The following is a 16,645-nucleotide window of genomic DNA, read 5'->3' as shown; positions in this document are numbered from 1 at the left end:
GTTCAAACTGAACGGGCTTGAGTGTTCAGCAGGTGAAAAAAATCGTTCCTCGTTTAATGTCGGAAAGAAGAAAACAACGAAGGGTGGCATGAGAGGAGGATACGATAGAATGGAAAAACCCAACGATGACTGCTTCTGGTTAATCTGTTGGTCGTTCCTTAACGCATTGTTTTGTGGGCAGCTGTGGATGCAAGCGGTCTTGAAGTTCTGGAATCCCTTGTGGGTGGAGATGCGGATATTAGGAAAGGATACAGATAGAGCATTAGCCGTCAGTTGTGAAGCCGTTTCCCCCTTTATTTCCTTCTGATTTCCATGTACAAATATAGGGGCCCTTTGTATATATATTTGTATAAGCTGTTCGGCAATCCTGATTTCAGCTGGGATGTTTTCTTACTACAAGCCATGGTTGGTTATTTCTCCAGTTTTCTTTTTTCTGCGTCGTTAGGCTAACCCGTTCCTAATGACCTCGCTGTCGACGAAACGTTAGGGTCAAAGAAAATAAATTCCAAATGCTCAAAATTGAAATTGAACACGTTTAAATTGACTTGTAGGGACAAGCTTTCGTATTAAAAAACCTTCTTGAACGAAGAATGCGCTGTGTATAGCATGGCAGTTTTTGGGGGTGGACGTGATGGATTTGGTCTTTAGGGGGAGGAGGGGGAAGTATTGGGAAGGGGGTTAGTCACAGGGAGGGAGAAAAGCGCATTTCCAATCACCGTCCAAGGAACTCCGGGCACCCCCTTCTCCCTCCCTTTCATAAATCTGGTTAATCCCAACGACCAGAGAGCGAATAACTTTTAATTGCCCTCGCCTCGTGGGCCAAGAAACTCCGCGCACCTCTCCCCCTTGATCACCCTTTCCCCCAGGACTGCTTCCTCCTTTCCCTTCTCACGCCATTAACAACACCCCGCCGCGCACCTTAGTCCCCTGACCCTTAAGGGCCGCACCTTTACTCCTCGGATACACGGCTGGACCCGGCTGGGAAGGACCTAAGGGCGGAAGGTGCGGGGATTAATTCCTTCCACAACAGCCCTCGAGAGCGTCTCCCAACCGCTCACAGCCAGCGAGGTCCATCTGGAAGAAATATCACTGAAGATACACAAAAATTCGGCTGAATTTTGTTTTAAAATCGTGTAGTCTTTGAAAAGCATTTTTCTAAATTCACTGCTCAACTTACACCACAGAATCTATGGATATGGGTGTTGGAGAAAGTAAAATAACAATAACATTTCAACAGGAAAATTGGTTACGTAGTGTAAAATAGTCACGTTTGTGTGGCGAGTAGGCAAAACCATTACTTATGGTCCGCACTTATCCTTTTACATTGCTTGCAGTAAACTTGGAGGTCCTGTAATGTGAACGCCCCCAAGCGTAGCACTAGAACTTGCCACCCGAAATTTAACCAAATTCTGGCTTACACTCTCACGGAAAAAAAATTGCGTTTGCGAAGCCTTCAGTCGGGTTTCTGCATGCAAATGACATTCCGATCACTGTCAAAAAATTTCAGCTTCAATTTACAAAAACACTGGTCACGAATTATCCAGTGATCTTCGTTACATTACGAACACTGAGATAACTTTCTTTTAAATTGAGTATTCTTATTAATCTAACAAACCTTTCAAAAACTCTTCAATTACACCGTTTTTTTGTGCATGTGTAAGTTGATCTGTGTTTAGAAAGAAACATACAACTTGGAAATCAAAATACAGCGTAGTTTCTAAGAACACTAAGTTATTTGAAATTACGAAGAACTCTCCGTGTATTTGAGGTTAATTCTTCGTTGAAAAGTCAACAATTTATAACTGTGTAGCCTGCTTCCATGTTATCGAGATAATCGATTCACGCATCGAGTCTCGACGTCTCGAGGCCACTGGATGATTCGACGTCGACGGGGGGAGAAATGAACGGCCGAAGGGAAGTTCGGCGCGGTTTTATTTCTCCCGGGCGAGACGGAGCACCGGCGGGTGATACGGGGTTGAAGGAGCGGGCGGAAATGAGTTCTTCCTGCTCGTGTGACCACTCGACCCGCGCCCAGGCGCGGCAGGCGGGCGCGGTAATTGGCACAGGCGCGAGCTAGGAGCCCGCGAGCCCGCCCCAAGAGTTGTCGCCGAGTTGCACCTCGCGCTGAGCCCCGGGGCTGTGTTTATCCGCGGGGCAGCGCCGACGGAATCCAATTACCCCGCGCGATTGTCGGCGCGAACAGGACTTGCACTTCTGCCCCCTCCTCCATCACCCGGTGTCCCAGTTCACGAGGAATTACACTTCTGCCGCTGATGAGTGTGAGCGCGCGACCAAACTTTTATTGGTGTAGTTAGAGCTGGAAATACGAATTTCTCATTTATATTTCTAGTTACTTTGGCTTTCCGAAGCATGTGTTTTTATATATATATATAAAAACATTTTTTTAAGGATGCCATTATTATTTACTGGAAAGTCAACCGCCCAAAAAACTATATTAGAAGGAAATTTTAATCTTGTAGGTTTTTAAATTTACTATTTTCACGCGTCCTCAACATGTTCCACTTTGGTTTCCAGCGAATGCATTTATATATGAATACAAAATAATACAGGAAAAGTGTTTCAAAATCAGCCGTCTAGCCTGTTATAATACCCTCCACCAATACACCTAGATATAATAATAATATAAATGCTTCGCGTTTAAATAAACTTGTAACAACACGCTGATCAAGTGTAAATGGGAAATTGTTAGCAACGCTAACATGCAAGTGTTAAGGGCTCCACACACACAGTCCGAACTGACAGTTTGGACTTAACTGAAGTATCCCCACACAGGATCAGTCTTATGGTTGCTGTTGCTGTTTGAAGTATCGTTTCATCATAGATTATGAAAGTAACTTTGGATGTTGCCATTTCAAATGCACTTAGAGTTAGAAAAAGGGTAAATAAGAGTTACTTTGCTAAGTAACCAAAGATTATAAACAAAGATATCCACCCCAACACTCAACTGATGGACGAATGGACTGATTGTTTGGATTGTCAGTTTGGACTGGCGAGATGCTGTTCCCACACATGGCAGTTCGGTCTGAGTGCACTTGAGCCCACAGTCCGATATGATGGGAAGCCATCAGTTCGTCAGTCCATCAGTTCCAACTGAAAAGTCCACCGTTCTTGCTCACACACGATAGTTCTGACCGTTCAGTTCATACTGATAATTCTGAACTGATATTTCGGATTTATCATGTTTGTGGGCACCTTTAACGCGACTATTGTTAAAAGTTAACTCGAAAAACCACTTACAATGCCTTTCGACGTGGCGAAAACACTTAAAACTACTAAAGTTTCTTTGTTTATGTGAAATTAAGCTGCGTTGAGGATGAAGGGTTCACTGACGTTTCGGTTAAAATTGCTGTCGCCATCATTAACAAACCTTATGAGTCTTATGTCCAAAAACAGAAACAAGTAACAATTTTTTTTTCTCTTTCGGGGGCAGCGGTGGTTGGGCGGTCACATCATTCGCCCGGGTTGATCACGATTTTGGAAACGTGTCGAACGTCGCCATGAACACTTAGGTATCCTCGGGGTGCTGTCGTTTACCCTGCTGAAACATTCCGCCAGCGTTCCATTCACAGGTTGACCAACCCCATCATCTCAAAACAACCCCGATGACGTTGCGACGTTAAGCCACGGATCTTTTTTTTTTTTCACCCCCAGGGTTGGTTTCAGAAGCGCGAAGGTAAGAGCAAGCGGACGGTAACTTGGTTCATCCTCCCTGATTCGCTGCATTCACCGGCCTCTCGAAGTCGCCGGCAGGTCGGCGGCCGGGCTACAAGCACGCCGAGGATCGCGCCAACCTGGGGGAGTTCATTAGGAAATCTCATTTCACCTCGCGTCCCGGGGAAGAAGGATGTTCGGCGAAATTGCCGAGGTCGGCTGGGGGGGCTTTGAGGGGGTAACTTAATCCCGTCCCGTCTCCGGGCTAGGCGCATGTTTCCCCGCGTCTCCCCTAAGTGCAGCTTCTTCGGGGATGATCTCCCTCCATGGAAATTCCTCTTACTGATCAAAGACCAGTTTTTTTTCCCCCACATATCGTCTCGACGTTAACCCGTCACGACGAGACTTCACAATGTACATAATAAATTTTACAGGAAAAAAAAATTAAATACTTTTTACTTCAACTAAAATGTGAGAGTGTCTTTCAATACTCGCGAGAGATGTGTAACATCTAGTTTTCGGCGAAGAGAAAATTCGCGTGTTATCATGTTGGCCAATACATTTACAATCCTATACTCTGACAGGGAATTTAAAGTAGAACACTTTTAAATGAATGCCGAGCGTGATGAATACACACAAACTGATTTTTCAAGTACACTTCTAGACGCGAATCACACGTAGTTTCCGCACCCGCCGCTAGAATTCAGTGTCGGAGCAGCTACGTCGACTATCGAATCATTTTATTTGCAGAGCGTAATTTTAAACTATGTAATGAAACGGCTCTGATAAAAGCAAAAGACTTGAATAAATACTAAACCCCGGCTTTGGACCTGATTTTATTAAAAGATTTTTTTTAAATACTGGCAATATCTTTAAAATTCATCAGACAGTTAATACTTTAAAGTTTTTCTTTGGCGTTGTGAACTTTCGTTCATGTAATCCACCACAGATGCCAGCACCGTGGTTACATATTTCCGTTTCATGTGACTTCCGTTCCATTCACAATTACTCCTACCAAATGCAATATACCGAGAGTTTAGATGTTACCCATCAAAAATATCTTTGAGCGTGATTACTTTCATTACTCATACATCGCACTTACCTAATGCTTTGAATCGAGTTGGGGTGAATAAACTATTTTTTTTGTTTTACATGCAATTTAAATCCTGATGTTTTAGTTGTTTAGTTATATAGTTACTTCAGGTATTTAGATAATAGTAAAACCTGGCTTCATATTAGTGATCTTGAAATTCTGTCAAAATATTATTTCATATTCATGTAAAAAAACATGCCATTACATAGTTATTTTAAGTGGCAATTTTCATTACATAATATTTCCTGATGTTGAGTAAATTTCGCATTATTAGCCGAGTTCAAATGTTTTTATGTGGTAAACGTAACGAAAATAAAAAAAACCTTATATTCAAAATGTAATTTTGGACATAAGTTCGCCCTTTTATGCCATATGAAACTTCAAAAACATACACTAAGAACACCCAATAAAAGGGGAAATAAAAGAATCAGCATTTATTGTCAGCGATATAACAATGTTGTCAGTCAACAACGTATTTAATTAAAAATTACATGGATTCCTTTAATTAAAACTGAAACTACGTTACCATAAAAATACAACAGAAAACCAACTATCCTCGCAGCAAGACACCAGCCAATAATATGGGTTCACTAGTGCACGGCCAAACAGAGGACTGCGTGTCATTGGCCGCGTCTGGAGATGAGTTCGCCTGTTTTCCAACACCATTTAGTTGATATAATTGTTGGGGAGGGGGGGTATAATTTTTCTCCCCCTGTACACCTTTACGTAATTGAAATCAGCATTGCACTACAAACTACACCATAAGGTAGACTTCAGGCGCGTGTGCCAATACATCCCACATAACTGCACCGCACCCGTTGATCCAAGTTGCTCTACAATAGTGTGGAGGGCATTTGAAATACAGTGCACAGATAGCAACTTAGATTTCTGGTCTCGCTGACAATATGACGGATTGGTAGGTATCGTCCATCAGACTGTTTGTGGCTTTCATATCTCAGTTCCCGAAACATCGCAACTGTTTTCTGAGGGAGCCTACTGTGGCGTCTGTGCTATCGTCGTTGTGTTTTCCAGAATATATGTTTTGCCACATCGCTGGGTTCGCCTGTGCGTCGCTGTTTTGTCACGGTGTTGTCCATTTTAACTGCTTCGTACCATCGTTAGGTTCTTCTATTTGTCGTTTTGCTGGCCAAGGTATTTTTTGTCTTTATTTAATGTTCTTGTTGCTAATGTCTCGTCGTTGTTATCCCACTATCTCCACCTGTAATATACTTTAATGCAATTTGACTTATTCCTTCCATGGAATTTTTCCTGCTAAGTTTTAAATTATTGCCTGTTTTTGGCTTGTTTTCTGCGTGTTTGCATATTTATTTTCCGTGTCTGTTTTTAGGTGTTTTTAATGACATACTGTGTAATCAGCAATAGTGTGATTTTAAACTACAAACTACAATGTTGTTGGGTATTAAAAGCATAATTTTATTCTGCTTAGGGAAATATTAACTATTTAATGGGGCGTAATACATAATGTTATATTGATTATGGTTGAAATACAATAATTGGCGTGATATGCTGCTCTAAACAAATGTTAACGGAATCCTTGAATTAAACACAATAATACATTTTCTTTCGTTTAACAAGTTATTTAGTTTCTTTTACTTAGAACACCACAGTGAAGCAAAAACTAGATAGGACTTGCTTTCGATATAAAAAAATCAAATTTGGTAAGGATTTAAAAGTAGTTTTCGAAAAAACGTATACATCGTTACAACGAGATCTGATAGTTTGTTATGGGATGAATCACAAGTATTCAAGTTTTTATATTCTTTGTCGAAGAAGTATGTTTTGAATCAAAATATGTATTATTCATATATTCGGATCAACATAATTTAAAATAACTGATTAATGAGTAATGGTAATGGATAATCGGGACTGTGATCACTAACACGTCATGCACACGTGTGTAGTAGGTTTGATCCTAACAACCCGGCAAGACTTGAATTTATGAGCAACCAAGTATGTTTCCAAGTGGTTTGGAGCCCACTTAATATTGGAGTTGTCGTCGCCTTAAGACTCTTTAATACCCGAGTCACGTACAACTGTTATCCTAACAAACACATTCATTGCTACTTTTATGAAACTCGCCTACGAATTTTGTTCAGAAAGTCCATTCGATAAGGAACGCATAGATGAAATTAGAAAAGATTCACAAATAATCTTAAACTCTAACCTCCTCCCCCTCCCGGAAACATGGATGATGCTAGAATTTCCCCAGAGAATAATCGGGAATCCTAATTTTCAGTTTAAGAGCTTTACTGCTCGAGAAGTAATCAGTCCAACCTCCAGTCACTTGAAGGAGAAGGAGTGATGACGGAAAGTTAGTGAAACCTTAAATCGAACATCCGTCTCGCTGAAAAGCCAGCAATTCATCTAGAACTAACGGGGATCTCATCCCATTTGTCGAAAGCTCGAGGTGGATGGAAACTATGACCATTTGTTCTCTTGAAGGCAAAGTCAGATTCTAGACGAGAACTTCAGATCTAGTGATGTGTTTGATTTGGCCAAATAGTACGGTTTTAAGCGTCTTCCATGGGTTTTGAAGTTTACCTCCTTGGAGTAGCACTTTAAGAATGAACTTGCACTCGAAACACTATGGTAATAAGTAATATGTCACTTAGTTTACTGTCTGGGTTGTTTGTAGTTGGGACCAGAGGACAAGAGTTTAATATTATGTGCAATTTTTAACTGTGCCTGTATTTAAGAATTGCTCGTGGTTTGATAACAGTCAGAGACAAAATAGAGATAAAAAAAATTACTGAGCAAATATATTATGTAGAATTTGTTTAAATATTCTTTATATGAATGCTATAAGTATTAAATTAGTTGACTACTTTTGAAGTGAGGACGTAATTATCACTGTTGGTGCTTATTTAATCTTGCTATTTTTCAGCTTATCTTACTATAAACGCTTAAATTAACTATCATACTGAAAAGTAAGTATTCTCGTTACCTCTCACAAGTCCAGAATACCAATCAGCCAATAATTACTGACATATTTTGTTACACAGATGACCGGTTCACGTTTTCGGTCATTCATCAACGTTAAATGCTAACTTTTGTAGACCTATCATTTTACATAACGCCAAGTGCTGATACGCTTTGCACACCATTTTGAAACAATATGTAGCCTAATCACATAGGTAAACCCGATATATGTTGACGTTTATATCTATGAATATATCAATATTAATAATATATTCATATATATATACATACATATATATTCATATATATGAATATATCCTGTTTACATAGATGCGTAATATTGATTTACAGAATGATAAACGCAATTACAATATAAACTTGTTATATCGTTCCCTGAGAATTATGTTTGCTTTATTAAGAAATTCTTTCCTGCTTGAACGGACCATACATCGGAAAGGAAGTTCGTTTGTCTCAACAAAACAGTTGCTTGTATTTGGCGGAATATAAACAAACTAGCTGAAGTACCCGGCGTTTCCGGGCTAAAACATCACCACCGAGTTTCAAGTCTGTATGATATACTCTTTTGAATAACGGGGAATTTTGATTTTAAAGTCACTTTGATTGCAAACTCAAGGCTAAGCATCAGTCAAACTGGGACGCTAATGTTCAACTTCATTTTGTGGGAAGGCAGGTAACCCCTAGGCAAGACGCGATGGACGCACCAAACGACAAATTACAAATTCAAGCAATATATCGTTGACGTTCTAAGCTAAAATTTTATAAGTGCCTTTAGTTCGCTATTAGCCGTGAGTTTCACTAAGCGGATGGGTTTCGCCAATTTGAAATATAGGAAGTTGCCAGACCTTACTACATGACCGTGTGGCGGACATAGATAAATGGTACAAACTTACTGTTTGTGTGTCTATTACCTACTTTATATTTCTATTCTTAGAATTAATTTACCCTTTTACACTCCCTTGGGGATGGAATTTCAATATTATATATAACCCATGTCACTCTCTGGCCCATAAACTATCTATATGCAAAAATAAATATCACGTTGATCCGTTGCTCCGTTGCTGCGTGAGAGAAGGACAAACAGACAAGCACACTTTGGCATTTATAGGGATGTATCGTAGCATGAGAAATGTTATGGACCGAACAAAATGAATCCGTCAGTTCAACTGCACCTGTATTTAGTCGGTCGAGCGGAGGTTGGCCAGGCCCGCGGACATGTCTCCTGCGCCGACGCGAGCGACCCGGGTACTTAGCAGTGTTGCCAGGCATAGAGCACACAATCTGGACACACTCACCTCTACGTTCGGGTACTTTCGGCCACAAGAAGTTCTCAGTTCGGGTGTCATCCATGTACATGCACACGTGTCAGTATGTAAACAAATCATTGCTGTCATTTAAATACAAATATCACATACACTGGTCTGTTAAATCTCACAATAGCGTGACAACACCAAATTTTATAGTTTAAATGCAATATTGGCTCTGTTGCTCAGTCCCACGAGTAGGATTTTAAAATGCGTCGTTGGGTAGTTGGTGAGGAGAGGGGATAGTGTAAACGTTGAACACTATTATTTCAGCTACATGTGGAAAATTTGTATTATCAGGTTAATGGTTGGTGTATAATTATTGGAAATATTACCCGTAATATAAATACAGCAACGTAAATTTATGTTGGGCTTTAATGGTGTAGCCGAGACTGTTTTCAGAGAGTGATACCCTTGATCCTGTTGTCACCGCCCTTCTATTTAATTGGTTACTAGCTGCAACTTGACCCTGTGGTTCTCCAGAAATCCTTGTTTAATATCAGTGCGTTACGGCCAGGAAAAAGACTTCCCCACGACAATTGGTTTTACATTTTAAGTTAATATTGTTAGTATATTTTTTAATATTAAATTTTCGCTAAATGTGTTTACGTTTGCTTACCGGGGCGGATCTTCTTGGGTACCGGGTACGGACGTGGTAGTTCAGGTACGTGTACCAGCATTCAGGTACGCTGAAACCGGCGCTCGCCAGGCTGCCCGGGAAACTCAGCGAGCTAGGGGAAGGAGGGGGGTAGGAGGGGTTGATAAATGTGAAGGGGGAACGAGTTGAAGGACCGAGCCGGGGTGCAGGGAGGGGGAGGGGGTTAATCGCGAGATTACGTTGTCGCCGTGGATAACAAGGGAGGCGGTGCCGTCGCCGGGTCGATGCGGCGCGAGTTGCCGCGACAGGGGGGGGGGGGGGGGGGCGAGAGACGGGCGAAGGTAAACGCTGGGGTTTACGACGCGACGTCGCAGGAGCACCCGGGCTCCGGGACACTCGCTGCTCAGAATCAGCGCTTCTTAAACTAGAATGATCCGTGTAGCGATCGAACTATCGACCCTCGCTGCGTGAGGGTTGTTTCAACAGGGCTTATCTGCATCTCCTACCTTCAGCCCCGCCGGGCTCTCACCAGGAGACGCCTAGCATACTGAGGAGATACAGTCCATCTCGTTAATAGTTTTTAAATGTGTGTCCGGCGCCAGGGTACGCCATTTTGACCTTTGACCTTAACCCCTGCAGTTACCCAACATAAATATACATAATATTCTCATTGCTGCATACTTCCAATAACCATGAATCAATGTCTTAACGTTAGTATAAAACGAGACTTTACTGAAATATGTGTCATCCCTAGTCAAATTCTCAGTCCGTCCTTTTACAGCTAATTTTAAATTATGTAAATTTTTAAACATTATCTCAAACCATTGGCTGAAACAATTTTCGAAGAAACGAACTTTTACAGTAAAAACAGGTATTAGAAATAAAAAAAGCCATTACTATCTTACTATCACATTCTTTTTAATATATTTTAAATTTTATTAAAATTATTCCAACCTTGGTCTGAAACAAATATTTATGTGACTACGTATTAGTGCAAGAGTTGAAAATTAGTTTGAATGTAAAAAATTTCATAACTATCTTAATAGGCATAATATGAAATTTGTTTTAAGTTATTCAATACTGGATGCATTAAGTTAAAAACATTCGAAACATTTTCGCTGCATGGAATATGAGAAAATGTTTTATTAATAATTTTGGAATATTAGAAAACATATAGGATGCCACGTACATTTATCCTTAAATTGTTCCAGAAGTTTATAGAAGTTTCCAGAACGTTTCCAGAAGAAATAGATACTTCGAAAACTACCTACGTCTATAGACTGTGCCAAAATGGATTTTTTTATAATTGCATTATTTTTATAGTATATTGATTGGATTTATTTGTGTGAGAATTTCAAAGATTTAAATCAATTTAATGTATTTTTGAGACTAAATAGTTACATATTTTTGAAATTACAACGACTTCACATCTTCGCAACCTCTGTACATAGCTCGCAAGCCTACACCAGGCCTCCATTTTCTTGCTTGAAAACCTGTTAGCGGAATTTTACGCTAATAACCCTGGCCGTGATGAAACGAATACCCGAACCTCTTCTCTCCTGTGGCCAGTAATGAGTCATAACCCTCATTAACTCTGCGAAATGGGGGAGAGATAATTATCTGGAAGATGCCTCCACCTATTCATCGTCATATTTCTGTGCGTATTGAGCCGGCGGACTGTAATCACGGCTCCACCCTCCAGGAACAGCATGGGGCGGTCCTCGGTCCACAGTAATACCCGGTCCAGAGGAAACAGATTATGATTAAAGAAAAACCCTTTGCTCTCCCAGCGATGCAGAAACATGGGATCTGGTACTAAGGGTAGTCGTTGCGTCAAATGCATTGTCAGTTTATTAAAAATATATTAAATCTCAAATCTCTAAATAAACAATAAGACAAGGTTAAATCTTCAAAACAAATTCTGAACCAGCATTTTCAGGAAATAAATTTTGTATTTCGTGACTGTCAATAATTTAGGTACCTTAGACACGTATTGGCAGTTGCATACAATTAAAATGTTGCGATTCAGAAAAATACCTTTGTACAGTTTTAACGATGAAAACATAGTCTATGTTGTCTTTAATATCATAAAATACTGTGAGAGGTCTTTAGTCCGCCATGTTCCGGATCACAACCATGCCACGATTATCGAACGCCAATAAAGTTTTAACGGGAACACCAAATGTAAAAATGTGAAATGTAACGCTCTAAAAACAAACAGGTAACACTGAACTGAAGCGAAAGCCCACATTAACGATAAACTCTGTGCGAACTAAAAACGATAAACTCTGTGTGAACTGAATATGATAAACTCTGCGCGAACTTAATACGCCAGCGGTGCAGTAATTGTTCCTGGTGGAAAAATTCACAGCCGAAAGCCCCGAATTTTTGGGATAGTAATTACGGATTTTCAAGATGGCCCACATGTCAACATAATTTCAAAATGGCGGAAAGTAGTTCATTTAAATTTAATTAATTATTTTTTATAATTTAAAAAAAGTTTCTTAATATTTTCCGATAATATGTACAGATTTTAAAGATTTTGTAGATGAGGACTTCAACCTCTTTGAGGAATTATGCGTTTTTTCAAAGACAAAATAGTTTAGAGGCATTTAGCATTTCGAATATTGGAATGTTTTACAGGTTTCTTTCAAACGAAAATTAATATTTGAATTTAAAATTTTTTCATAAATATTTGTGGACGAATTTTTTTCTAAAAACTGGAAAATTTGGAGTCTATTTTAGACACATTTTTGGCAAATTTTGAAGGTCAAGTTCAAAGGTCTAGGTAATCCAAGATGGCCGTCGTGACGTCACACTCAAAGATGGTGGAAATCACCGCCGACACCACACTCCTATTCCTGCCGCAGGAAATACTTTTATATACTACTCATATTAAATTCACATTTAATCAACTATCAAACACAAACTGTAATGGAATTAGACCTATCAAAGTGATTCGATGTTTCATGACCTCCTCAACGTACCACTGCGTCCACCACGAAAAGCGACTTAGTACTGTTTACGAATAAACAGTTGGACGTTGTACACGTATTTTTTTTTCCCATGCAACTTACATGTTAGGTAAATTGTCTAAAACTTGACCGTACTCAGAAGTGGCAACAGTGGTACCCATTCACTAACTGTAACGCTGGAATCACAACTGCGCGACGGCGCGACGCGTGCGACGCGATGCGACCGAAAAAAAATATCGCGTTGTTTTGAACATCCGGTTCTCAACCACGCGACGAGCAAAAATAAACCAGCTATTCAACATGAAAATGTTTCTTTCCATTACATACGCAGCAAACATACGACAGCCATCAACATTTGCAGGATTTTTAATCGACATGTCTGAGAAAATTATGCTGAGTTAAAATTTAAAATTGATTTGGTAAATTCACTATACGTTCACATTTCAGAGATTTCACAAATATTTGTAGTAAACAAAATCTTAAATAGACAAATAATACTAGTTTTACTAACATACCAGTTTAAATATTTTTTTGAAAACAATATTCTGACGTTCATTTTGCAACGCAATGGAAATAGAAAATTATTTCTAATCGGGAAATCTGTCGCGTCCACCAGTTATGTCTCTCTGACGCCACGGATGTGTCTAACGTGATAAGGCCTGCGCGTCGCACTATCGTGACTCCAGCATCTCTCGAAGAGCAGGTAAAGATGCTGGCTCTCGATCACTAGGTACAGAACAACAGATACAGGACACGTGCTGTGAGGTCTGGGTGGCTGAGGGAACCCCAGACACATGTGTAGTAGACTAGGTTAAGCGCCTTGCGATACTCCTGGTATGGGGCATCCCTTGACTCCACCACAGTTATAGGGAGCGGGTGGCGGTGATCCTGGGATGGGTAGCCTCAACCTCTCATTGTAGCTCCTCCTCAAATAACTCCAAGTTGTGTTGAAAGGGTGTACCCATTTTCCTATGTATCTAGGGAGCTGTAATTATTTTTTTGTAAATGGAACATAAATATTCATGCAAAAATTACAAGTATTTGTAAATTTGTACAATTACATGAACACAACAGTATCACTTTCCCGGACATTTATTCTTTGTGTTGTCCCAGTACCTCCAATGGTTAAAGGTACTTGTGAACCGTTCCCAGTATGTAATAAGCATGATACAACAAAATTAACTCAGATTGTTGAACATCAGTTTATATTCTCCATGATTAAAAAAAACATATATTCTTGAATGAAACATAAAATAAAACATCACAAATCACGTGCCAATTTTCGTAAGAAATACTTATTATTATCTCGAGAAAAAAGAAACGTTTTTAATGTATGTGAAAATTACAATAGGCATGTGTTGCACAAATTTACAATACCTTTCTTGTGGTATTACAAACTATTTCTTGGCAACTGGCTTTGAAAGGAATCTTTTCTCGGGAGTAGTCGCACGTGTGTTCCGAGAGACACCGGCACTGACCTATGACGTTGAGGCGGAAAGCGAGGCTCATCTTGGGCTCCGTGTTGACCTGGCACTCGTACACGCCAGAGTCTCGCTCCTGCGGGAACTTGATCTGCAGCGTCCAGTTGTCGGACTTGTCGGGCCGGATGACCTGGAAGCGCGCGTCGCTCGTGTACGTGAGGATGCCCACCGTGAGGATGTGCAGGTCCCGCTGGCGGATCCACGACACCTGCGCACACGGTCACAGCGCAGTCCAGCCAGGCGCCAGTCCCGACCACCAAACCAGGCACCACCACGTCTCCTTAACTGATTCATGCAACGGGGAACAATAAACCAAACACCACCACGTCTCCTTAACTGATTCATGCAACGGGGACCACTAAACCAAACACCACCACGTCTCCTTAACTGATTCATGCAACGGGGAACAATAAACCAAACACCACCACGTCTCCTTAACTGATTCATGCAACGGGGACCACTAAACCAAACACCACCACGTCTCCTTAACTGATTCATGCAACGGGGAACAATAAACCAAACACCACCACGTCTCCTTAACTGATTCATGCAACGGGGACCACTAAACCAAACACCACCACGTCTCCTTAACAGATTCATGCAACGGGGACCACTAAACCAAACACCACCACGTCTACTTAACTGATTCATGCTACGGGGACCACTAAACCAAACACCACCACGTCTCCTTAACTGATTCATGCAACGGGGAACAATAAACCAAACACTACCACGTCTCCTTAACTGATTCATGCAACGGGGACCACTAAACCAAACACCACCACGTCTCCTTAACAGATTCATGCAACGGGGACCACTAAACCAAACACCACCACGTCTCTTTGAGTGATTCATGCAACGGGGACCACTAAACCAAACACCACCACGTCTCCTTAACAGATTCATGCAACGGGGACCACTAAACCAAACACCACCACGTCTCTTTGAGTGATTCATGCAACGGGGACCACTAAACCAAACACCACCACGTCTCCTTAACTGATTCATGTAACGGGGACCACTAAACCAAACACCACCACGTCTCCTTAACTGATTCATGCAACGGGGACCACTAAACCAAACACCACCACGTCTCCTTAACTGATTCATGCAACGGGGACCACTAAACCAAACACCACCACGTCTCTTTGAGTGATTCATGCAACGGGGACCACTAAACCAAACACCACCACGTCTCTTTGAGTGATTCATGCAACGGGGACCACTAAACCAAACACCACCACGTCTCTTTGAGTGATTCATGCAACGGGGACCACTAAACCAAACACCACCACGTCTCCTTAACTGATTCATGCAACGGGGACCACTAAACCAAACACCACCACGTCTCCTTAACTGATTCATGCAACGGGGACCACTAAACCAAACACCACCACGTCTCCTTAACTGATTCATACAACGGGGACCACTAAACCAAACACCACCACGTCTCCTTAACTGATTAATGCAACGGGGACCACTAAACCAAACACCACCACGTCTCCTTAACTGATCCATGCAACGGGGACCACTAAACCAAACACCACCACGTCTCCTTAACTGATTAATGCAACGGGGACCACTAAACCAAACACCACCACGTCTACTTAACTGATTCATGCAACGGGGACCACTAAACCAAACACCACCACGTCTCCTCTCACCATTATTCATCCCATTTATAAACGCTGCACTTTTCGTTACGTTCTTATGAATCATCATTTTAACTCAGCCTACCGGCTGTTAAAAAGTTTTACTTCAAATATTTATTTGTAAAATTCGTTTAAAGGACTTGAATTAATTTTTGAAAAATTGATAAAATTTACAACTATTAAAATGTAATTGATGAGAAAAAACAGGTCGCCCTCTTACCAAGGCGATATTTTTAAATTATCTCCTTCCGTAGCACAGCAAAGATCTGTAACCAATAGCACGTGACCACGAGGTCCCCATGCCTCGGTTAATTAATTAAATTAAGCTGAAATAAATTCAAGTAGTTCATACCCTATGCATGTAAAAGATTGGAAATTCGTTTCTGGCATTTAAAGAACAATCAAATTTTAGACACAACCTTCTATTTTTTACAAGACCTGATTAAAAACGATCTATAATACAATAAACTAATGCCACAAGTATCGAGAAACACAATTAATTATTGAAATGTTTACGGTTCACACGCCTCTGACGCTTAGTTGGTCACACATGTTTCTTAAACTGACGTATCTACAAACAAGTTTAACATTGAAATTGTCGTTACAATATCTCTCACGTAGTATGACGAAAAAGAGTAGCTACCAGTTTCGCACAGATGAACACAAGTTAAAGGTAAAGACTAAAGCATGATCGGCCGTGTACATCGTACATCGGACATAATTCGATACGATCCCAAACCTCGCGAAATCGTACAAATTGAATTTGACATCGACTGCCTGTTGACGAGCATGTCTAAGGAATGGCTAACATCAAATCCTCTAATCACTTGTCTTAGAACTTAAAAATTACAAGATTGCGAATTGTAAATCCAAGATTACCAACATCGCGACACAAAGGACCGGTATACTATC

General features: G+C 40.7%; 1 protein-coding gene across 1 annotated transcript in view; it reads right to left on the bottom strand.

Annotated features, from left to right (window-relative positions):
* The window catches only part of LOC134531429 (zwei Ig domain protein zig-8), a 686,659-nt gene that overhangs the window by 89,213 nt on the left and 580,801 nt on the right, over positions 1–16,645 (bottom strand). The window contains exon 3 of the mRNA XM_063367131.1: positions 14,079–14,289. Within this exon, the coding sequence (XP_063223201.1) occupies positions 14,079–14,289 (211 nt within the window). The remainder of the gene's footprint in view (positions 1–14,078; positions 14,290–16,645) is intronic.

The sequence above is a fragment of the Bacillus rossius genome, chromosome 3 (genome assembly GCF_032445375.1).
Source record: "Bacillus rossius redtenbacheri isolate Brsri chromosome 3, Brsri_v3, whole genome shotgun sequence".
Taxonomy (NCBI): domain Eukaryota; kingdom Metazoa; phylum Arthropoda; class Insecta; order Phasmatodea; family Bacillidae; genus Bacillus; species Bacillus rossius.
The sequence above is the reverse complement of the archived record's forward strand: the minus strand, read 5'-3'. Positions and strand labels throughout refer to the sequence as shown.